Source organism: Carettochelys insculpta, chromosome 3 (genome assembly GCF_033958435.1).
Source record: "Carettochelys insculpta isolate YL-2023 chromosome 3, ASM3395843v1, whole genome shotgun sequence".
In the NCBI taxonomy this organism is placed as follows: Eukaryota; Metazoa; Chordata; order Testudines; family Carettochelyidae; genus Carettochelys; species Carettochelys insculpta.
The window spans coordinates 132088597-132113419 of record NC_134139.1 but is presented as its reverse complement, the minus strand read 5'-3'; the positions used below and the strand labels follow the sequence as shown (position 1 = coordinate 132113419).

Genomic DNA, 24823 nt, shown 5'->3' with positions numbered 1-24823 from the left:
GAGGTGACCCCTGCTGCCTCGTTGGAGTCCGCAGCATAAGTGGAGGGCTTAGAGCGAGTAGCCCTGCAGCCCTGTCTGAAGAAGGGCTACGGTGCCAGGTTTTCTGTGCTGCCTTTCCCCTCCCCTGTGGGGCTGGCTCTGCCCCTTTCCACATCGGGGATCTCGGCCCCTCTGTCTGCGCCGCGCTTGGCACGCTCCGCTGCAGTGCCGCGCAGGTGGTCTCCCCCGGTGCCTGCAGGCTGCGTGCCTGCGAGCTCTGCACCACCGGTTCCCCGGGGGTCGGTGCCGCCAGTTCCGGTGCTTGCCTGGCCGCCGCCCTGCCCGTGGTGCGGGACGGCTGTTTGATTATCGGAGGCTCAGCCTCTGCCACGTGCGTCTCTGTGCCGCCGCCGCTCAGCTGTGACTGCGGCTGGGGGCTATGCGCTCCACCCGTCCCGCTCGCTGTGGCTGCCAGCAGGGATCGGGTTGGTGAAAGCTTCCTCCATTTTTGCGCTGATGGGGTTAGGGAAGCAGCTTTCCTTTTATGGGCCCCTGCGGGTCCCTCCTGCTGAGGCCGCTCCAGCATGTCTGGCTGGAGGGCCTTGTCAAAGAGCAGCATTTTCAGCCACATCTCTCTGTCCTTCCTTGCTCTGGCTGTGAGCTTTGTGCAGAAAGAGCATTTCTGGGTGACATGAGATTCCCCGAGGCACCTAATGCACTGACTGTGCCCATCAGAGGCCGGCATCACTTCGCGGCATGACTCACACTTTTTGAATCCTGAAGAGGACATTGTGGTGAGTCTTTGGGTTGTTAATAGGGTACTTAGCACCTTCTCTGTGCCTGTTCCCCTCTCGGACTCAGCCTGCCACGGCAGGAGGCCTAATGGCCTTACGTCCCCGGGCCTCCGCTGCTCCGCTTGCTACTAAGGCTGTAAAACTTTACTTTTTACTCTCTTTTTTTTTTTTTTTTGAAAGCAATAACAAGCTAACTTAAGCTTAAAGACTGAAAAAGAAACTCTAAACACTTTAAAAACATTAAATACGCTAACTCTGGCCATAGCCTGAGCGGATTCCGTCTGCAGCTGATGGTGGTTAAAAAGGAACTGGAGGGGACCGGATCGCGCACGTGGCCGGGAGCGCGCAAGGGAGCGGTGCGCGCGGGCGCATGCGCAGTCCGGCAGAAACTGCTGAAAAGATCCGACCTGCGGCGCCGGGGCAAGCCCGACACCTATCGTGGAGCACCCACGGGGACACTCGAGGAAGAAAGACCTGCTTCATCAAATGCATGAGTGGGTGTTTCAGAGGGATATTTAAAGAGTGGGGTCCCAGTAAAAGGAGGGTCAGAGCTGACAACGCCAGTCAGTCAAGTTGGAAATGGCCCATTATCAGTAGTACATATCAAAAGAGGAAAAAACAAGTCAGATCAGACATGGGGGATGTGGCCCATTGTCAGAGGCTAATGTGGAGATGCTAACACCCAGGGCAGAGATCCTGCTTTTGTAAGGGGTAAGCCACTCCCAGTCTGTTTAATCCTTGGTTGATGCAGTCAAATTTGCAAATAAATTGCAGGTCAGAGTTTTGTCTCTCCATGTGATTTTTGAAATTTCTTTGTTTTGGGACTGTTACTTTTAAGTCTGTTATTGAGTGCCTAGGGAGACTGAAGTGTTCACTCACAGGTTTTTGTACATTACCATTCCTGGTGTCTGATTTATGTCCATTTATTCTTCTATGTAGAGACTGTCCAGTTTGGCCTATGTAAATCGCAGTGGGGCATTGCTGGCACATGACGACCTATATTCTATTCGTACACGTGCAGGTAAAGGAGCCCCAAATGGTATGATTGATGTTAGGTCCTGTGATGTCACTGGTAGAGATATGTGAGCAGAGCTGGCAGTGAGGACCATTGCAGGGGCTGGATCCAGGCCTGGAGCCACTGGTTTGTGATTTGTAGTGGCTGGTGAGGATTTGTTTAAAGCTGGCAGGCTGTCTGTAGGCAAGGACAGGCCTGCCTCCCAAAGTCTTGCTGAATAGACCTTGTAAGCTCTGGCCCTCCCTTTTTCTGGGACCCCATTCTTTAAATGCCTCTCTGAAACCATCCACCCACTCATGCACCTGATGAACCAGGTCTTTCCCACGAAAGCTTATGCTCCAAAATATGTTAGTCTATAAGGTGCCACAAGACTTCTTGTTCTCGAAGCTATAGACTAACACAGCTACCTCTCATTTTTTAGGAAACAATACGCAATTTGTTTCATGGATAGTTATTTCAACAATCTGGATTACTTTTTTTTTTTTTTTTTATCTTCACGTGTACAATGCATATATTTTAATAATCGCTGAACTTTCCATTCTTATCTTTTGCGTGTACCCCAGCTATTAATCCCTCAAAACCTGAGCATTTTAATTCAACCTCTTTTGTCATGCTGAGGAGCATCTTACTCAGTGAGACAACATGATGGAAGAATCTGGTGTGTTACAATTGGTATATGAAAAGTAGGCAAACATGCCCCATCTAGATATGTTATAATGTAGCTGGTTAAAAAGATAAATAAGGCATTTTACACTTGTTAAAAAAGAGGCACAATCTTTTTAAAAAAATCCTTTAATATATCAAATAAATAACCTCAGGCGATGTGGTGCCATGAAGGTCAAGAGCTCAGAGGATGGGAACAAATAGCTTCCTACCTCCAGGTCAGCCTGTACTCCTGTATCAGATCGTGAAACTGTTCCAGCCAGAGATGGCCTACGGGTCGTGCGTTTGCGACAGGCTTGCAAATCTAGTGAGGAGGGCTTTAAACTAGGTTTGTCGGGGGAAGGTGACAAGCCCTGAGGTAAGTGGGGAAGGAGGAGGGAACAATCAAGTGGGTTTCCTGGGTGAAGCGGAGCAAGTGGGGCAATTGGCCCCTTCTCTAAGATGCTTGTACACTAATGCCGGAAGCCTAGGGAACAAACAGGAAGAATTAGAGGCCCTGGCACAGTCCAACAAATATGAGGTGGTTGGAATAATGGAGACTTGGTGGGACAATTCGCATAACCGGAGCACGGTCATGGAAGGTTATAAATTGTTTAGGAAGGACGGATGGGAGAAAAGGAGAAGTTGCTCTCTATGTGAGGGAGCAGTATGATTGCTCAGAGCTCCAGTATGAGGAAGGAAAAAATCCAATTGAGTGTCTTTGGGTTAAGCTCAGAGGTGGAAGTAACAGAGGTGATGTTGTAGTTGGTGTCTGTTATAGACCACCAGATCAAGGAGATGAGATAGATGAGGCTTTCTTCAGGAAGCTAAGTGAAGCTTCCAAATTACAGGCCCTGGTTCTCATGGAAGACTTAAATCATCCAGACATTTGTTGGGAGACCAATACATCAGCACACAGACAATCCAGAAAGCTTTTGGAGACTGTTGGGGATAACTTCTTGGTACAAGTGCTGAAGAAACCGACCAGGGGTCATATGCAACTTGACCTGCTGCTCACAAACAGGGAAGAACTAATAGAAGAAATAGAAGTGGGAGGGAACCTGGGCTGCAGCGACCATGAGATCATAGATTTCATGATCCGGACATTGTGGGAACCTATCCCACAGTTCCCTCAGCCCTGCATTCTGAGCCAGCAGCAGCAGTGCTGTCAGTTTCCTGAGTCCAACAGCTTAGGAGACTCGAGAAGCTGACAGCGCAGCAGACTTGGTCAATTTCCCAGCTCCTGTTAGTACAGTAAACCCTCCATTTAACGGACTAATATCGCTGTCTGTTCTTCTCAAAAGTCCCTTGAATGTGAGGGCTTACTCCCCCTCCTCCCAGGCTCCCCCAGTCCTAGTCCCACCCCAACTACCCCCAAAAAAACAGCCTCCAAAAACAACCCACCCCCCAAAAAAAAATCCAAACCCCCTGCTACTCACCAGCTCCAGTAGAACTACTGCTGGAGCCTGCTGGATGCGGGGGTGGGGGGAGGGCACCTTGTCACAGGTGGCTACGGGCCCCTGTGGTGTGGCTGCCTGGCCCCGTGCACAGCTCCAGCAGACCCCACTAGTAGCTGGGAGCCAGGTGCAGCATGCATAGCTTTGTGGGATAGATATGGGACACCTCTGGAGGCTAATAAATTCAGTTCTAGGATGTTCCACACTGACCTTTAATCATACTTCTGAATTCAAGCTTGACACTACACCCATCAGGTAACTGCGATTTTCTAATCTAGAGATTAGTGCACCCTAAATCAACCTTATGGTATTTTCAGTGAAGACAGGTCACCTCACCTGGTAATATCAAGCTAACTGCTTTAAATTCAAAATTTCTCATAGTGTAGACACAGCCTGAGTATACATCGCTGAGCGAGAAGAAAAAGGTCCTAGTTAATAAAGTTGCTGTTACATATTGGCACTCTCATCTCATTGTTTTCAAAGTCCACATCTGCCTCTCCATTTTTAGTCAGTCTTTCGTGTTTTAAATGGAACAAGTTTTTGCACAAGAGGGGTTTTTTTTTTTCCTTCTCCTTGAGGCACATATCCTATAACTAGTTAGGATGGAATCCTCACAAAAGAGAAATTAATGGCAGTAACATTTTTCTTAGAAGAAACAAAAAAACAAAAAACCTTCCTAAAATAAAACATAAATGGAAACAATAAGCATTTCTTCCTTTTAGGTCATGCAGAATAAACTCTCTGAAACAAGCAGAATGTAAATGTTTAAATTTGTGCTTGTATTTTAAGAATATTAAGCAACTATTGTTCAAGGCAAATGAAGCTTGTTTGCCCTTCACCTCTGGGAGAAATTATTTTTTTCAACAGTTAAACCTTTTTGTTTGTTTTTAACACTTATCTTCTAATCTTTTAGGAACAGTTTTGTTTACACAGTTTTCTTTCTGCTGATTACCCTTCTCTTTCCCACAACAGTGAGATTTTCCTCCACCTCAGACTAAGTATTAATTTCTCTTTCCCTTCCACAAGTTTTGTAAATTCTGTTGTCAAGACACGCCATAATCTTTTTTTTCTTCTTGCCATTTTTATAGCACATGGCAATTTATGAGGGCACCATTTCTGATGTAACAGTTACGCTAACATCTGGATGTTGTTGGAAAAGATTTCTGCGTGTTTTTGTTTTAAGACTTTTATTCTTCGTGTGTTCTTTCCTGCAAGAGAGTTTATTTGATAGCATATTTACTGGACACAGGAAATAAGCTGCAACCCCACATTGATCCCAAAGTTCTGTTTTAGTTGTATTAAAATTCCAGTTCTACCAATATAAGACAATAGTAACAGAGAGGTAGCCGTGTTACTTTGTAGTTTAACAAAACAAACAAGCAGTCATATAGCACCTTAAAGACTAAACAGAATAATGTATTAGGCAATGAGCTTTTGTGGGGCACATGTGATCCTGCATCTGGAAATACGTGATTTCCAGTACAGCACTGACTGTTTTATGACACAGGGTGCCTCTACACTAGGAACTAACTTCAAAGTTCGGAGGGGTAGCCGTGTTAGTCTGGATCTGTAACAGCAACCAAGGGTCCTGTGGCACCTTATAGACTAACAGAAAAGTTTTGAGCATGAGCTTTCGTGAGCACAGACTCACTTCATCAGATGCTGGTCTTGGAAATCTGCAGGGCCAGGTATAAATAAGCCAGAGCAAGGGTGGAGATAACAAGATAACCTTATTATCTCCACCCTTGCTCTGGCTTATTTATACCTGGCCCTGCAGATTTCCAAGACCAGCATCTGATGAAGTGAGTCTGTGCTCACGAAAGCTCATGCTCAAAACTTTTCTGTTAGTCTATAAGGTGCCACAGGACCCTTGGTTGCTGTTAACTTCAAAGTTGGCACTACATCAAAGTAGCCAGCAGAGAGTCTACACGCATTTTCCCTTACTTCCAATTAGGGAGCCCAACTTCCAAGTCCCTGCTCTATTCCTGGGAATGGAATAGCGCCGTACTTCAAAGTAGGGTGTGTGTAGACACTCAACTTTGAAGTTGCTTACTGAGAAGTTATTTTTGTAGTGTAGACACAGACAGAGAAAAAAAGAAAAAGTTGACAGATACATAGGACTGAAGGTGGAGTTTGGGACGGGGGGGTGGGGGAGAGAAGGAGCAAAATACTCAGGGTCCTACCTGAGATCCCTACGAATATCAAAGAGCAGGAAGCTGTCTTTGTAATTCATGAGGTAACTGCTCTCTATTAAGGCCAACCCCTCAACATACTGAATTTGAGCATGAACTGCAGTTCACATATGTCCTTTTGTAATCTGCTATTGAAGGCTCTAATGTAAGATGCATATTCTCAGACCACTGCACTGAAATGCTCACTGACAGGTTTATGTGTATTCAGATTCCTAATGTCTGCTTTGTGTCCATTCATTCTTTGGAGAAGTGATTGTCCAGTTTGTCCGATATACACAGCAGAGGGACACTGCTGGGACATGATGGCATATAACATTGGTTGAGGTACAGGAGAATGAGCCCCTAATCCTGTAATTAATGTGGTTAGGGCCAATGACACTATCTCCAGAATAAACGTGGACAAAATTCACACCAGGTTTGTTGCAAGGAAGAGTTTCAGGATTAGTATTACGAGGCCTGTTGTTGCTTGTGAGAATTTTCCTGAGGTTAGGTGGCTGTCTGTAGGAGAGAACAGGCCTCTCACCTAGGGCCTCTTAGAGTATAGCATCACATTCCAGTATAGGTTGTTGATTATATGCTGCATAGGTTTGAGGTAATTGCAAGTGGTGTTCTGTTATTGACCTTCTTGGGCCTATCTTGAAGTAGTTAGTTTCTGGGTATTTATCTGGCCCCGTCAATCTGCTGTTTTTAAAAAAAAAAAACTTCCCAGTGGATAATTAAGTTTTATGAATGCCTGATAGAGACCTTCAAGTTTTTGCTCTCTGTCAGCAGGACTGGAGCAATATGAGACAAGACAGGTCCATGCTTCTGTCAGGGATTTTTTATCCCTAGGACATAATCGCCCACGTGTGTCAGGGAAAACAAGCCTCTGGCACTGTAAAATCAATGCAGGTACATGGACAATCTAAAGTCTCATAGGCTGCCATTTAGCAGCCCCCTTCAATGGTCACTCTGAGGCCGTTGGTTTCCCCGGTAACCTGAACTCATGAATGATTCATGAAGCCAGGTTTAAAATGGGGTCCTCCGATTGGCCGAGGGGGAAGGGTTTCCAGAACCTTCAGCCAAAAGGAGGACCTGTTTGAAAACCTCGGCATAGAATCATGGATATTATAATGAGCTTATAAATAATCAGGAGGACTCTCTATAAATTCTGAGCAGTCAGCTCAGTTGCTGGCCCTGGGGTACTGAGACAAGGATTCTACAGACTGCATTTGGGAGAGCGCTGGCTGAAAAGCATCCGCTGATCCCAAGGCTAGCTAAATAGAGAGCGAAGAGCTGATCTCACTGCGGCGTCTGCCCCTTGGGCAGCACCACCCAGAGCTGAACACTGCAGCGCAGCTCGCCTCAGGGGCGGCTGAGCTGTGAAGCGGTGCTGTGCTCAAGTGCCTCTCCGAACCCCAGCACCACGCTTGCTTCCAGGAGCAGCAAGTGGGCCTCCAGGCGTACTCACCAGGTGGCGAACTGGCCTGTGGCTTCAGCCACAGGTACTGTGCACCCCGTGAGGAAACTGGAGGCCCACCAACGTCATCGCATCGATGCCGCTCCTCTGGCCACACCACCACCTGCACGCTGCTGGGACTGACATCCACCATCTGTGACTCACCGGATTGGACAACCTACCCAAATTAGACTACAACCAGATTGGACTACAACTGCCGTCAGGACATGTAACCTTTACTAGGCCCGTGGCAGAAGCCCGGGCCTCATACACTAAGACAGACATACATACCTTAATTGGAGACATTTCAGTGGGCACCAGGACCCCTACTAGGGGAGCAGAAGGTCACGACTTCTGCTGTGCCGTCTTCCGGCGGGGGGGAGGGCAGAGCCTGGGGGCCTGACCCCTTGGGGCCGGGCCTGTGAAGCCCACAAAGAACTCAAGTGAAGCACACTTGATTAAATTTAGTTATAGTTAGCTGTATTTTAGCATTAATAATTAGTTAAATATAGTATAAGGAAAAGTAATTAAACAACAGGTAACTTGGTGCCAAAAAAGGCATCAATTCCCTTTCCCTATCTCCTTTTACCTTCCTTTAATTTTCTCCCAAGTGGGCCAGAGGCCCCGGGAAAGGGCTGGGGTTAAAAGGGGGCTGACTTCGGCTGAGACCCAGCAGCTCCCACCACCAGCCACTTGGGCCGGGTGTAGCGCCCTGGCCCAGATCCCCTTACCTTCCCTCTTCCCTTTATCCGCTAATCAAATTTTTCCTTTCCCGTAAAATAAAAACAAGTGTACAGGAGAGTGTCATGAAGTATAATTTAATAATTGTAAGTTAGAGTATAGTTATAGTTAATATAGTAATTAATATGAGTATATTAATGTGTATGTTTTATTGTTGTTGCTGTGTGTTTGCTTGTTGTCTTTTTCGTTAATAAATTATTAGTAATACCCTTTATTCTGTGCCTGAGTCTTCCTCCTGCTGTCCAGACCTCTACCTGCCAGGGAAATAGAGTGTAAATCTCAGCGCTTACATTGCCTGTAGAAGTGACTGCGTTTATCCTCCCGCTTGGTGGGTTGGTGGGATTCCCCCTCCGAGGACCCTGGGTTTTTGGCCCCGGCTCACCCGCATCTTATTGGCCATCTCTCACGGGGAGAAACCACCGAGCACTGTCAGCTTCCAAAAAAAGTGCTGCAAGTCTCATATGAACAAAAAAATATGTTAACAGCTGCTACTCTATATCAGAAAAACAGAAATCAGCACTAGAATATCATGTCCTTGTTAAAAGACATCTGGGAAAATAAACACTTCCCCCAAAAGCAAAACAAACTGTACACAACATTGCACTATACTCATCAAAAATCCACTGATCTGGAAGATTTAATGTTGTGTTCTGTAACACAAAGACTAGGGATTTTAGCACAAAGATTTCCAGTGTTTTGTAGCTGCAGCAGCAAATGGTAACAATCAATCATCACCTACATTGCACTTACACAAGGACAACTATATTACCATTCTAGGTCAAACCAGTGGATCATTCTGTCCACTGTCCTGTCCCTCAGGCTATGTCTACACAGTAGCATTATTTCAGAATAAGTTATTCTGGAAGAGATTTTCCGGAATATTTTATTTTGAAATAGCACAGCTACAAACAAATTGCATATCGAAACAGTGCTCAGCTATTTCTAAATAGAACCTCCACACTGATTGGCCAGCAAGGCACCTTGGATGGGGCTGGAAGGCCCCTATTTTAAAATAGTCCCTATTCCACATCTATACAGTCCCTATTCCAAAATATCTATTTCGGAACATGCGTTATTCCCTGTAGAATGAGATTCATGGTATTCAAAATAAGCCAACTACTATTTCAAAATTACTGTCAAATAGTGGTTACACTGTGTAGACCCCTGCAAAGTTATTTTAGAATAGTGGCTGTTATTCCAAAATAACTTTGCGATGTAGATACACCCTCAGTGACCAGAAACAAATGCTTGGCTCTTATGGAATACCCTGCCTATAAAGAAATTGATTCTTTGCCCCCGTTGATCAATGGTTGGTTTCAGACACAAAGTGTGAAAGTATCTAAGTCCTACTAAAACATTTGCCCTATAACAGGGTACTTGTGGATGCTCTAATTGTTCATAGAAATGTCAAACTTTTTTTGACAACACAGATCAGTACGTTAAGCAAAACAAAATTTATTTTTGCCATTTAGTTCCATTGCAGATACCTTTGTTCTTAGGTTATAAAAAGAACAAACAGGAACTCCATTTTACTTTCTTTATATCATTCATTACTTTGTCATATCCCCTCTTATTCACTTCTTTTCTACATTGAGCAGTCAAATTTCTACTCTCTCATGACTCGAATCTCATTCTTTGCCCATCTCTGAACTCCACTTTTGTCGACTACTCTGAATTCACCCTTCAACAAAATGGTAGTATATGAACAGTTTTTGCTTCCAATTGAAAAATTGCAACAACATCTAAGTTAGAATTCTTACTTCTGGATAAATTAAAACACTAATAATTAATTAGTGAAACATTAATTCTAAAAATATTGTTAAACACATAATATTCAATTAGCTATGAAAATAACCCTGATTGTTCCGTTATAGGCAAAATTAGTACAAATACAATTTAACTATATAATTTTGACATCCCTTCCCAATCATTTAACATAATACAATAAGGGAGGTCAGTTTGCTAGACAAAATGAAATACACACCTGCTTCCTTTTTACTGTACCATTTATTACAATGAAAAGAATTACATATGGACAAAAGTACCGTCAAGTAACACTTTAAAATATATGAATTCTTATCTGCGAATCATATTAATTCTTGAATTATTTCTGAAAGTTCATCTGAAGATTTTTTGCTTACCTGACGCAAAGTGCGTGCCACTAAACTTTCTAGTACTGGACCTCTGTCTTCATGCAATAGATGCACTTCATCAAGAATCAGGAGCTTTACAAGCTGAGAAAGGGCTACATCCCCAACACTCTTTCTTGTCACTACATCCCATTTCTCTGGAGTGGTGACAAGCATCTGTCAGACAGAAAAAAGAATCCTAAATGTCCAAAATGGAAAATTCATGCCAGCTACATCAGACACAATTCTATTAATGTAATATTATGCGTAAAATTTCAGAACCTTTACATGACTTAGGAGACTATGACTATGCATAACCTGCAACTAAAAACCCAGGTCTGAACAGTGCCATCTGGCTGCCATTTGCAGGGCTGAGGCTTACGGGCTGGTTCAGTCGAATTGCAGATGTTCAGAAGCCCAACCTTTGAGACCCTTCTCTCTCTCTCACAGGGACAGAATCTACGTTCCTATCCCAGCCTAAATATCTGTACTGTAATTAATCAGCCCTTCAGCCTGAGCTGTGGAAGCCCAAGTCAGATAGCATGAATATCTAACTGCAACATAGACATGGCTAAAGTGTGGAAGAACACGGAGAACTCTTACCTGCTTCTCTTTCTTTAGGTTCAACATAAAATCAGTTTTTAAGTATTTAAATAAGGCTTACAGTATTACAGTTATATTTGTAAAGCAACTTTTAAGCTAAAGGAAACAGAATAATTACAATTCAAACCTGAATATTCCATTGAGGCTGTATAATAAGAGTTAAGAAACCAGCAAATTTTATTCATATGATTTATAGAGCAAAACTAAGATTACTCTTCTTGTTTTTATGAACAATGGGGCATAAGGATTCTTTGATTAACAGCAATGTTAACACAGGCAAAGGTTTTTTTATTAGTAAATGCATTGCTCATGAACAAGTTAGATTAACAATTATAGGATTTTTTTCTATTTAGTGACTGAAAAAAGGGCAGAATTGACTACTTTTTCCATATTGCCTCGCCTGTGAAATTCATCATTGACCTGGAAGTATTATTTCAAAGAAAAAACACAATCAGTCTTCATTGTATTTTATAATTGACTTTATTTGCTAGGCCTGTGAATAAGATTGTCAATATATGATAAGGTTTGGTAACGTAGACACTTGTCATGTAAGAACTGGACTTGCACAAACAACTCATTGTATATGTGACTGAGTAACTGGGGATTGCTTTCACTTTTAAATGATGTGGGTCTAATTTCAGCTGGTGATCTAGAAGTAAGCTCCATATCTCTTGCCAATCTCAAATGATTCAGGATTTTCAAAATAGTTTCCCATAAAAATGGGAATCCTATATTATAAACACAATATAACTTTTGAAACATTCAGCTGCTATTTATAAAAAATTAAATTTAGGATTAAAAGCTGAATCCTCTTCAAACTCAAATTTTCCTCAAATACATGTTTGGAGAATGGGAATGGAATCATTCTACTTTGAGTTTTGATACAAAATCTGGTTATATTAAAACAGAAACCAAACTTAAGGACACTCATTTCTTTACATCTGAATGAAAAAATAGGAATATTATTTCAATATGAATAGTAAAACAATCCCTCTAAACCTTGCATTGGCAAAGAGCAGCAAACAGTCATTTTCATGTCTACCATTCAAATCTTCAATGTTTTACACCAGAAATTAAAATTAGCCCTAAAGGTCTTGCAAGAGAAAAGATTCTTCAAATTTCTTTCAGGCTCTTGCATAATTTCTTTTTTTTAAACAAAGTCCACTTTTCAAAACCGCATGCAGTTTTGAATCTCTGAAGAAGCTCAGAACTGAAACATTATAAACAATACGCAATCATCTCTGCTGATGACAGTGTCTAAAGAGAGAACATAATAGCCAAAGTCTCCAGAAAAGCTCATGTAACAGGTTACTTTCATTCTATAAAATATTTTTGTAGTCTAAGAACACATTTTACAGCAAGACTCCTAGGAATCAATCTTTGCAAAATTTTTCTTAAGTTCAGCGTTCAGTCAAGCTCAGCCTTGTCCACACTTTTATTTTGAAAAACTCAGTAATAGCTGAAAATAGCCTGCTTGATATTATTTTAAATCTGTATTCAACTTCCTAGACATAAATGAAGATATACCAAATATTCTCTTTCCTTGCTTTTTTTTTTTTTTTCCGGCAAGATCTATAAGGTAGATTAATACTAAATTAGGCTGGGATTCACAATAATTTTGCTACCGCTTCCAAAATTGTTGGCATCTACTTCAGAAATTGTTCCTCCCAATTTCTCATCACCCATCTCTTCAACAACTTCTTGAATATTTTTCCTCAGCTCCCATAAGAATTTTTTCCTTTTAGTCTACTCAATTAGGAAAGTTCCACAAATTATTCATTTATTGTACGTCTTCTCTGATCACTAGGCTTGAATTTCTAGCATCCTGCTCTAAAAACATCTCCACAAATAGTTCACAAATGAATCTTAGTCAGATCAATAGTATTGCTGGAAGAAAATGGAGGGGCATGAAATCACCTTTATTAAAGAGACTGATCTTTGTTAAATGAGTTCTAAGAAAAAGTCAGCTTCCAAAAGGTAACAATGATAAATGAGATATGGAATTATTTTCCTAAAATGAGAATGTGAAAAATCATTCCCCTTGGGAAGCTCTTCTCATTTGTTAGTCACTTTTCAGTGGTTATCACCCTAATTCTAAAATATATGTTTTATTTAGCGTGCATTGTATTTTCCTTCACAATAACACTATTAAAAATGTCCACATATAGGCACGATATCAAACAACAGTACCTTGGACGCTCTTTACCCAGAGCCTGGAGAGAACTGAACAAAGGAATACCCAAGGAAATTCTATTTATGGGAGAGGGAACAAATAAGGATCATCTTTAGCTGGCTTTGGAAATGGCCTCCTCACCTTAAGAGGTTATACGAGAATACCTAGGGGCAGGGGAAAGAACTGTAATAAGAAGGGTGGTTGAGCAGAGCTGGGCCCAGGTCGGGGGTGGGAATTAGCTGTGGCTTGTAAAGAACTGCATTTGAGATAAGAAGTAGAGGGAGACATATTTGTAACAACTTCTAGTGTGGGTAAGACCCACTTCATCAGATCTTATCCATAAAAGTGCACTGCCTAATAAATAATGTTGCTAGTCTTTAGGATGCTACAGGACTGTTTTTTTATTTTGTGCAGCTACAGACTAACATACCGAGTATTTTTCCATGCTACATCTAAACTACTCTTGTTATTTCGGGATAAAAATGCATCCTGAAACAGAAATCCCACGTTTTTTCGTCATGCTCAAAATAGCACAGTTACTTTGAGCAGGGTATTCTGCTTCCGCTACCCCTCATGAGGCGGGCAGTGGAAATCTTGAAATAGCCCCCTGTTTAGAACTTCGGTGCCATCAAAATAAGGTAACTTGAAATAATTTACATTGTGCAAATTGTGTGAATTACATTGCGCAAATTGCGTAAATTATTCAGAGTTAAGGCTACAGTCTAGACATAGTCCTAGTGTATTCAGCTTAGCTGGACTGTTTTGCTTCATTTTTAGCTTAGTTGCTTCCTTTGATCCATCTGTTTTCACTTGTAATAACTTCATAACAATGCCTCTTTTTACATTTAATAAAATCACTATTTATTATCGATCCCAAGCTAAACAACTGTTGTGGGGAATGAGGAAAAGTCACAGCTACGCATCGCTCTCTTCCATTGATAAAGGGAGTGAGCATCTTTATTAGCTTGCTGTATGCAAAATTTTCACACAAAGTAAAATGGATTTATTTGGAGCTTGGGCCCTATTTGGTTCTGTGCACTTGGATGCTGTCAAATCCCCATAGCTGAGCCCTCCCAAATTTGAGCTGGTATCAGTGTCTGTGTAACTCTGCTGGGGGCTGTTACCCTTTGCTAGGAAATACCAGAACATTTGGCTCAGCAGGACAAGGCAGTGGGATGCCCCAGCGGGCAGGCAGGCAGACTCAGTGGTAGGACCAGCATACCAGGTGACAGTTTCAAGGGGATCTCTGAGATCCAACCCCTCACAACATTAAGGTTATTGTCTTGATTGATCTGTTTTCTGTGATTATCTGGATTTGTCTAGCATCAGCTTCCAGACCTGAGATCATGTTATACCTTTCTCTGCAATCTGCAGAAGTTTGCTCTGGCCAAACAAGAAGATGAGGGGAGGGAAGACCGTCAAGATTTTGAAGAGTGAAATTATTTTGGTACCTCCATTTCTAAGTGTTTAACTTGAAATATTTTGAAAAGGCCTAGATTTCAAGAGGCCAAGGAAACAGCATCTCTGCAAATCAAGCCTGTTACCATTTCTTCAGCTAGACACGCCAAAATTCAGGCTCCCAAAGTCTCTCCTACTTTTTAAAAATCTTGATTTTTACTCTCCCTTTCTCCATAGACTGATACTACTTCGCCATGTAGTACAGTTCTCTCTAGAGCACTTCCAGATATTGTTCCAATACAGTGTTATTTGCCTTTAACATATACTGGATTTTATCAGTTGCCAGAAGTTTTAAAACTGCTTCTCAAGAGTCTTATGACACAAGAAGGTCTGTGTTCCCCCAAGATTTACATGAAATAATAGGCATACATATTCTGTTTAGAATTACTTATTATTCAGTTGCTACTTTGTGATAGCTGTTGGTAAAGGTGGACTTTGAATTACTGTGGAGATCCTTAAAGTACAACTATAATTTATTAAGTAAATTGTGACACTACTGCAGACGCAGCTGTTGTCGCTCTGAAATGAGCCATGTCGATGACAAATTAGCAGCTATACTTCCATAGAACATTAATTAGTAAACTGTGATAAAATATATTTAGCAAGGCATATTAAGATTTTAAGGTGTGAAATACGACAAATGCAAGCTACTTAACTAATTTGCTAAAACTAAGTTGGTACTGTTGAGATCACACCAATTTTGCCTTCAGAATTTTTAATTATAAAAACAGATACATATTTCTTTTCCCATTTTTGAAAAAAATGTCTGAACATTCTCTATGCACCAGAATGCTCTTTTCTGTCTGAAAATCTTATTTTAAAATAGCTCAGGTTGCTCTACATAATTATGCAAATAAAAAACTAAGATAAGGTAATAGTTAATGAAGGCTAGCAACTTCTTGAAAATGGCTTGCCAGCAACTGCGATTATTTCTTAGATTTATTTTGACAACAAGCACAATTAAGAAAAACAAGCAGTCCTATAGCACTTTAAATTAGGTAATAAGCTTTTGTTGGAGTATGTCTTACCTATGAAATCTCATTACTTAATAAACTTGTTAGATTTTAAGATGCTTCAGGATGGCTTGTTTTTTGTGAAGCAACAGACTAGTTAAGAAAAAAACAAAACCTCTGGAAAAACTCTGTGGCTTGTTTCTAAAACATTAAGTCTACTAAACTTGTATTTTAATTAGTGTTTTATATTTTTGAGTTTAATTTCAAGTGGAAATAAAAATGTTGACTACTAGCAAATGTTAAAACTACAGATTACTCTTTTCAATTAATATATAAACAAGCACTCATACTATCCACCTCATAATTAGATTTAAATACTGCACTATAACTTTCATGAACAATGACATGTTTCATCCATTAAATTATAAACTCAAATTTTGAGTCATCAGAAAGCTACGCTACTTATCCTTTGCAAAAATTCAAACTCAATCTTGAAATGTCTTTCTAGTGCATTCTCGGGTATCCATTGACTTCAGTTATCAGCACGGCGAGAAGTACTTTCATTTATATCACTATTTCACCACTTTGTTTCTCTCAGCACTGAAATGGCATGAAAATAAAGTGTCACATTTGCTTAATGAATTGGAACTCATGCAAGACATTTCAATCTGGCTTTCATATTAGGGCATGGCTGAATGGAAATGGGTTAACTGTCAATATTTTTACTGTCAACTTACATTTCTCTCTGTCCATGTAATTTTTTTTTCCAGCGCTGTTCCAATTATTATTAGGAACCGTTCCAGATTTAGCTTGCCCATTGGGAAACATACACAGTATACACACACATCACAATTATGCAAAAGGCCTTGCTTAGCAAGTTTAGGGACATCTGGCAATTTGATATTAATACCAATGACTGTAACATGGAAAGGTTTTAAAAACTTTCAGCTAAACTACCTTCAGAAGCAAAGTTGAAACATGAAACTCGGATTCAAAAAAAAAAATCAACCTTTTGTCTCTTGATAACCAAGATGATGGAGCTCTGTGTTCACAGACTGACGACACTCATGCTCAAAGCCATCAGCTGCTCAGAATAGCGATATCCTGATGGAGAATCCACAAATTACAGTCTCTTGGCAGGCATCTGTGTTTTACCTGCTCTCCTTCCTAGAGAAACAAGCTCTGAATTTTAGCAGTCTACAGATAATAAAACTCATGGAGGCAACAACCCTCTCACAATGAATGTGTGAGGATACTTAGGACTCCAGTGGCCTCAGCGTCTAGTGATGGCAGAGATAAGAAAAAGACCCTCACAGATGACAGCTGCCAACTGTCATTTTGAACAAAATCATCTTAATTTTTCCCTGGGCCCTCTATCTGTCCCAAACAGCTGGGTTTGAAACTTGAAACATGCAAAAAACAATGAAATGCAGACAAGGGGACAGGTATCTAAATAGAAGGCCACAACTTAATGAATGAGCTTTCGTGAGACAGACCCACGTCTTCCTCATCACTGAACAAATCATTTGCTAGTCGTTAACATGCCATGTTTCTGCTGATTTGTTTTGTTGGTACAGACTAACAGGGCTACCTCTCTGTTCTGTTTAACTTAATGAATGTTTAACTTTAATGGTGGCAGAGGAAGAAGACTAAGACCGCTTTCTCATCACCCCAGTAGCTGTACAAAAACCAGACGTTTACTTTGGTTCAGTCTAGTGTTAGAAGACCTCTGTGACAAATAATCACTAATTGGAATGGACCCTTTTAATAATAATTTCTAAGATTCAGTGCCCCTCTGAATCAAAGGTATTCAATCTACAAAAATGCTGGTTCCTGCTAAATCCGGATTCTTAAATTCCCTACAGAAAAATCTCTAAGACTGCTCTCTCCTAAATGGACTACATACATGTATGTGAGTCACCCATCATGTAACACAGCAACAGCCTGAACTGATCCCACAACATTCCCTCCTCCCAAACCACTGAGGCAGAACAACTTCAGCCACTAAGCTGAGCAGTGAACTTGCTTGTTGCTCCCCTACCTTTCTGTGGGCTTGGTGGACTTTAATGCCTGTAAACCCAGGTATCTACACTGAGATTTCCAGACAACTGCACGTAGAAGAGATTTAGTTCCTAGTCTCCCCCTGCCCTGCTAGGCCCCATTATGGGGTGGGCATGAGCAAATGACCATCGTATAGCCAGAGACACAATGCTCAAATCCCTCTGAGAATCAAATGCCTTCAAAGCTGCAATGTTACCACTCCAACATGCCTGAAGACTGTGTAATAACATCTGCTAGACTGCACTCCAGGTAGGCTGATATTCCTCAACACAGCAGAAAATGGATACCTGGTCAGGTAGCTATTATCCCATTTCAATGTATAAGAAAAAGCATGGCTTTTGAAAGCCCTGACAAATGCATTTTCATACATATATTCACCACACAGACATATTTCCTGGATGAGGATAACAGTCAAATATTCCATCTTTAATTTGTACAGAAAATACACGTCAAGATGTTCAACACTGACTACATTTGCAGTCTCAGATTTGGTACCACATAAACACATCTCCCTAAAATCCCAACAAAAGGAGGCATTTTGGTTTATACTAAAAATACTGTATCCCCAGCCTAGCCACAACAAGGAGGAGAAAATAGGCTCTTTTATATGTTGTAAAACATTAGGATCGTTGGAAAACAATGATAATCCTGAAAATTTAAAACTATAATCTACCAGGATTTAAAACAAGGACCAATCACTCGGCTCACACTCATCTCAAAACTTCCTGAAAAAGTATGTAAGTAAGTTAGACAACACAAAATTCACGACTTGGGGGCAAAGTACTACAAAGATGTACCTGTTTATACAGCAAAACGGTTTCTTTTTCTTTTGTTTTTTTTTTTTGTTTGTTCCCCCCTCCTTTTTTCTGACAGTCTGGAAATCTACCTGGGTTCTGAGAGTTCAGCTGAATTTTTTCCACCATCTCCTTTATTAAGAGGTTCTGCAGGCCCTATTACGCTCTCAGTGATGGCTATGTAACTATTTGGTGCAAAGTAAAGATTTTGCTGATGATGCACAAGATGGAATAAAATTCAGCTCACTCTTTTCCTTGTTAGACCTAATCTAGATGTTTTATTTAAATGTAAGAGAATTCAATTAATAGTGGTATGACTGAAAACTAAATAGTTACTCATTAATACGCTATTAGGGTCAGGCTTTATATTTTGCTGCTTGGAGGACAATATGACCTTTTATACCACATAAGTGCTAGAGAATTTCAAAGCATTTTTATGGCACAATCAGTCCAATTCAGAAACCAATTCCTGCCACCCATGCTCTAACCTCCACTATATGTATTCCATCTGAAAATTAACATTACCTTGGGACTACTACACAAAGGGGATATTAGGGAGCCATCAGTTCAATATCAAAGCAGCAATGAGTGTGTAAGCCCACCTACAAGAGCTGTCATCCCCACATGCAGATGGAAGATGCCTAAGAAAATGTCTAAGTGAATACATTAATAATCTTTTAATAACTCAAAGGTACAAAAGTTAATAGCTGTATTAAAATCAGTATCAAACATCTTATCCTGTTTCACTGCCTGGAGGAAATTACTATTAATAGTAATTGACTTAGCGTAGTGGTCAATTGCAGAAGAACTTTGTATGTGAAAGCTCAGGGGTGATGTGGCTTGCACCCTGCACCCCATGTCTAACGAGCCAGGAACAAGCCTCAGGGAAAAACTACCCAACAAAATAAGCAGTGGCATTGTAGCAGAACAATTTGTAGTTAGAGATAAGAGGAAGGGCACGAACATGCACCAATCTTGTATGATGAAATACAGTAAACATGTAAGTAGGGTTAAAGAACAAGTAGTAACAGAACCAATAACAGATCAATAACTGACAGCTAAGGAAATACCATAAATGGTAATGAGCTACCTAACAGAACTGTATAATGCGGCAGAAAACTGTATATAACCAACACAGAAACCAATGCAATTTGGACCTCACTGATGGGCCATGGCGCCTGAGCCTCAGTAGACTAGAGAGCTCCCACTTGTCTGCAGCTGACTGGGGTCCCCAGCCTGCCAAAGGAACGTGAGATGCTGCTTTCCTATCATGCTTTTGCTTTTTGGTTAAGGGTTTATTGTTAAAGCCAGTCAGTGAAATAAACTGCTTGTGGTTAACAGATATCTTGTCAGCATGTTTCGTACTCAGAGAGCCCAGCGTCGAACCTGAGAACTTTTGGTTGCAACAATTAGTCCATAGCCAGGTGTGAAACCAGATGAGCAAGAACCTTGGAAACATATAGTCTCCAACTTCTGCTGGAACAACCCTATTACACCTTTCCTGACCAACTCCTCTAAAATGGGTAAGTTTAAAACAAAACCGTAAACTGAAAGGCTGTTGCCATCCCATTTCATTGAATTGCACGCTATATAGGTTTCACATCACGCTCATCACTATAGCACCTGAGCACCTTCCAAAAGCACTTTAACCAATATAACTAACAGATCATGTATTTGTTCTCTCATTCATTTCCCAGGTAGGTATGTGTGCAGTAGAATGTTTTGTTTTTTAGTAATAATTATAATGCATAATTTTTCATATGCTATAGTAGAGAAGCAAGAATAACGACATTTGCCTTCCACTTGGAAGGCGTTGTATTGTGTGTGTGGGGGGGGGGGGGGGGGGGGGGGGGGTTCTGGGCACACATCCACCAAGGAGGGGGAGGGATAGGGTGGACTAAAGCAGGCAGCCAGAGCCCCAGAGATCAAAGATGCACTTTGGGCAGCTTTAAGGGTTGGCAGGGAATGGGGGCAGAGCACAGCTAACCCCCAGCCCCGCCCTTTGATGAGCATGGAGCTGTCCCCCTCCTCCCAACACACACCTTGTCTAGAAGCCCAGCAATTCTGCTGGTCCCTGTCTGCACATCAGCCCAACTATCGCCTCTTCAGGCAGCTGGCATCTTGTCATTTTGGGAGGGAGTATGAGCAACCCAAATGTGTCTGTTAATCTTAGTGAGCTGTAGAACATATTGGTCCATCTCTCAGCTTATTAAAGAGTGTGTGCACCTGTCTTATCCCTTTGCATGCCAGTTATATAAATGCATTCAACTGTGCATGTACAAAATTATCGTAATTTGGGGTGGATAAAAGCACCATATGAACTTTTGAATAAGTTCCCAACTTACACAGATCTGAGTTACATGGACCCCACTCTTTAAATACTCCTCTGAAACCACTGGCAGCTGATAGCCCAGCATATGCTGGGGGAATGGGGGCTTGAGCCAGGTGGAAAGGGAATTGAATGGGGGTGAACCGGGGCAGGTCCAGCTGGCAGGGGCCTTAGAGTCCCTGCACACACCTGCAGCAGCTGACAGCCATAGCCCTGCATAGGGGGTGGGGGTGAGCTAGGGCTGAGGGGGGGTGCACCAGGGCAGTGTGGTTGAGTGGGGTGGGGGGAGTTTGGAGCCCCACACAGTGTGCTGGGGGCTGGAACCTGGAGCCCCATGCACAGGGGTGGGGTGAGCTGGGGCAGTGGGGGTGTTGAGCCTGGTGGGAAGGGGTTGGACTGAGGTTTGGAGAACCCCCCATGCACTGAGCCAGCTATGCAGGGCAGGGAGGGAGTAAGCTAGGGCAGGGGAGTTGCAGGTGGGGTGGTTTAACGGGGGTGAACTAGCGCAGCTGTCAAGCGGCGCCACTCTGGGAAGCAAGGGGAAGGGGCTTTTAACCCAGCAGTTTCACACTGTGTGAAACTCACGTTAAAATGAGTTTCACGCAACATGAAGCTGTGTAAAAGGGGGAAATTACTGTATGAATCGGGGGTCAGCCACGTAAGAACGGCATTACATAATGTAAATTTGTGTACTCCGAGACCTTACTGCATCCGTGTATCTACGGATACATGTATCAGAGAGGTAGCTGTGTTAGTCTGTAGCTTCGAAAACAACAAGAAGTCTTGTGGCACCTGCTGCTTGAGTCCAATACTCTGCACACCCCGGCTCAGCTGCCCGCTACCACTCCCCTGCAGCCCTAACCCACCACAGGCTTACTCTCCCTGCCCAGTCCCAGGGCCCCAACCCAGTCCCCAAGCCCACCCTGACTTCCACAGTTTTCAACTGACATGACAACCTTCGGAATGCATTAACAGTGTAAGGCCTTACTGTATTAACGCCTAATTATTGCATCTGCACCTCCAGAGTATTTTTTATTTGGGGTAGAGCTAGTGGGAAACTAGAAAAAGAAAGGGAGTTAACGTCAATGGGGAAAAAGAATAATTAGTCCAACAGTGAGCATTTACGGAAGTCCCTATCATGGTAGTTCAGCAGTAGTTTAATGACAAACAGAAGTATGTATCTTGTAGCTCCACTACTTGTACTGCCTTTACAACAGAAAGTTAAACGGTGCACCTCCTTCACCAAACACAAACAGAATAAATTACCATGGAAAATAGGACTATATCTTTTATTCTGACAACTAGCTTTACACTGCAACAAAGCCCTCCACTGAACAGACCAAGCAATTTAAGCCTACCAATAAGCAAGCAGCAAAACAGGCAGGACGTGAGTCTAAGCTCCACATGCCTCACCAACCAAGTTCCCTGTGAGATGCATGGCCATGTGGTGGGCTGTCTAAGTCTGCACAGATGAGGGAAATGCATTCCTCTCTTGCAAAGAGCAGCTGGTGAAGCCATAGAGACACACCCCTACCCCAGATCCAAGATGCTGCAGTGAATAAAGGCTATGGGGAAGGGAGTCCTCCCCCAGTTATATTCCTGGGACAGGCTAAACCCCAAACCCTTCAACCCTGCCCCATCCCAGAGCCCTGCAACCCCAGTCAGACTTTTCCCTAGCACCCCAACCCTCTGACCCAGCCCTGGGACCCCCATTCCCCACACCCATTGGTCCTACTCCACCACATACCATTGACATGCAGAAGGAAATTTATGTGCACCAATAGGAAGGTGATGTGTCGGACATCTTCTCAATGTTGGTGCACATAAAATTCATTTTGCATATTGATGTAAAAAAATTAAAGTGAACATTGTTAGACAAGCATTGGTAAAAAGATGATATCTTTGTGAAATCTCTCTAGGCACAATTTTTACTCCAGCACTAGAAGTTCTAACCCATATCTGATCTTGATGAGCACCATCCTGATTATAAATCTCCTCTACAATGTGTGCTTGGATTTTGTATATAACATATCTATATGTAGGTGTACCAAAAAAATCTTGTATTCTATTAATTATAAAATAATTTGAATATTTGGTAACAAAAAAATCTTCTGTTGATAATTTGTTTTATACAAAAGCTCACATTATTCTAATAGTTTTGCAAAACTACATGTACTAAGTCAACGGAAAGACATTTTCCCCGGTATGTTAGTGCTTTTTCCCTTTGTTTCCTTCACCTATCTACACTAATTAATATTGCTTTTGCCGCTCAGCATCGTTACTTGTTTACTTCTCTCTTTCCATTAATTAATTGCCTTCACTGTCTCTTGTCTTTCCTGAGAATGTAGAGCACTTGTATTTTAAACAATTTCAGTGGTACTCATGCCTAATACTGAACATGTGCTCATGTTTTCTCCTGCTGCCTCTGCCCTTTAAATGCTAACCCAATGTGCTCCTCCTGCGCAATGATTAATGATGCAGGGGCCATTCATATTGCTGATGAAAGGAAAAAAAGATGTGACTGAACATATTGAAGCTGAAACTAAATGTGGGGCATGGAGAACAACATCAGTAGCAGAAACACAGGTCAGAAACAAAGAAAATGCAGTTGACCAAGAGCAAAATACACAGACATTTTAGAAAGTAGGCATTTAACAAATAAAACATTGGTGATATAAGATTTATAACTAGAAATCATTTCATCATTTGAATATTCACTTTATTAACAAGTAAGCTCTGCTTTAATGAAATTATCTGGAATACTGTACAATAATTTCTAGATAGTAAAATGAAGGACAAAACCTTCAAGAATGCCAAAGAGATTTTTGAGCTTAAACTCCTTTGACTTTTGGCAAGATTTAAGACTAGTGTACACTACACAGTTGGGTCAAAGCAAGGCAGCTTACATCAAACCTAGTTGTGCACATATCAACAGGGCTCCCACCTTTGAGGCACCACCCTGTGCCAACACAAAAAATCAACTGGCCTCATGGCCCAGAGGAACAGTCCATGTACTTAGATGAACAGTGCAAACAGATACCACACACTTTTGTTTAAAGATGGGGTTTAGTCACCAAGATGACAGAAGTCACGTGATCCACGACTTTAACAGATTTTCATGACTTCTTTGGCTTCAGCTGTCAGCAGCTGGGATTTTGCCTACACCTAACTCCCCTTCAGCATGGGGCTCCAGCTATCTGCCTCCACCAGCCTGCTGCTAAGCTCTCCCCATGATTATTTTTGGGCACAGGCAAATCACAGACTCCCCTGAGGGTGGTGGTGGTGGTTGACGATGATGATGATCATCATCCTTGACCTTTCTATGAATTTTACTAAAAATAACCATTGCAAAACCATAATCTTAGCTAGTTTGACACTATCTGTCCTCTGGCAGCTGCCCCATAAAGCCCCCCCACTGATCACTGTGGTTATCATTGTAAACTCCACCACCCAGAGGTCACAGACTGGAAGTCACTCTTGCTCTGTAAAGTCCCACGAATTTTTGGCATTTCTTTTCCTGATTACCCAACTTGACAAGCACGCCTACAAGTGATAAAAATATCAACATCTGTGAGCTGACTGCCTGGGTTAAAGAGTACATGCACCAGCAGCAATGGTACTGGAAAGCAAAAGAGAAGCAGCGGACATACCAAAAAGCTAGGGAATCCACAAGCGATCCTGTGCAAAGCAGCCAATCTGCTGCTTTTACAAAGTGCTGTATTCCATCCTCAGAAGAGATCCTATCACCACACCAAGAGCACCACAGATACCTCTGGGGAGCCCAAATCACAAGCCCCTGCCATGACAAGAAAGGTCTAGAACATGGTGGACAAGGGAGGATGAAAATTAGTACAGGGGACAGGCAACCTGGGGATCCAGATGCACAGTCACTTTTTTTTGTTTTAATTTCTAATTTTTTTACTCCACTGCAGTCGAGCCAGTTGAGCACAGAAGCAGATGGGAGGTAAGTGTGTAGATAAGTTTTCCTCTACAGAGATGTCCTAGCCTCCAAAATAGCACAACATACTCTTTTGACTTCTCCTTACTTACTTGTGATAGAAGAGG

General features: G+C 41.9%; 1 protein-coding gene across 4 annotated transcripts in view; it reads right to left on the bottom strand.

The window, feature by feature from the left end:
* ASCC3 (activating signal cointegrator 1 complex subunit 3) overlaps window positions 1-24823 on the bottom strand; it is a 501864-nt gene that overhangs the window by 328319 nt on the left and 148722 nt on the right. For all 4 annotated transcript variants that reach the window (XM_074990822.1, XM_074990825.1, XM_074990823.1 and 1 more), the window contains one exon: window positions 10400-10564. In XM_074990822.1, coding sequence (XP_074846923.1) covers window positions 10400-10564 — 165 coding nt within the window. The remainder of the gene's footprint in view (window positions 1-10399; window positions 10565-24823) is intronic.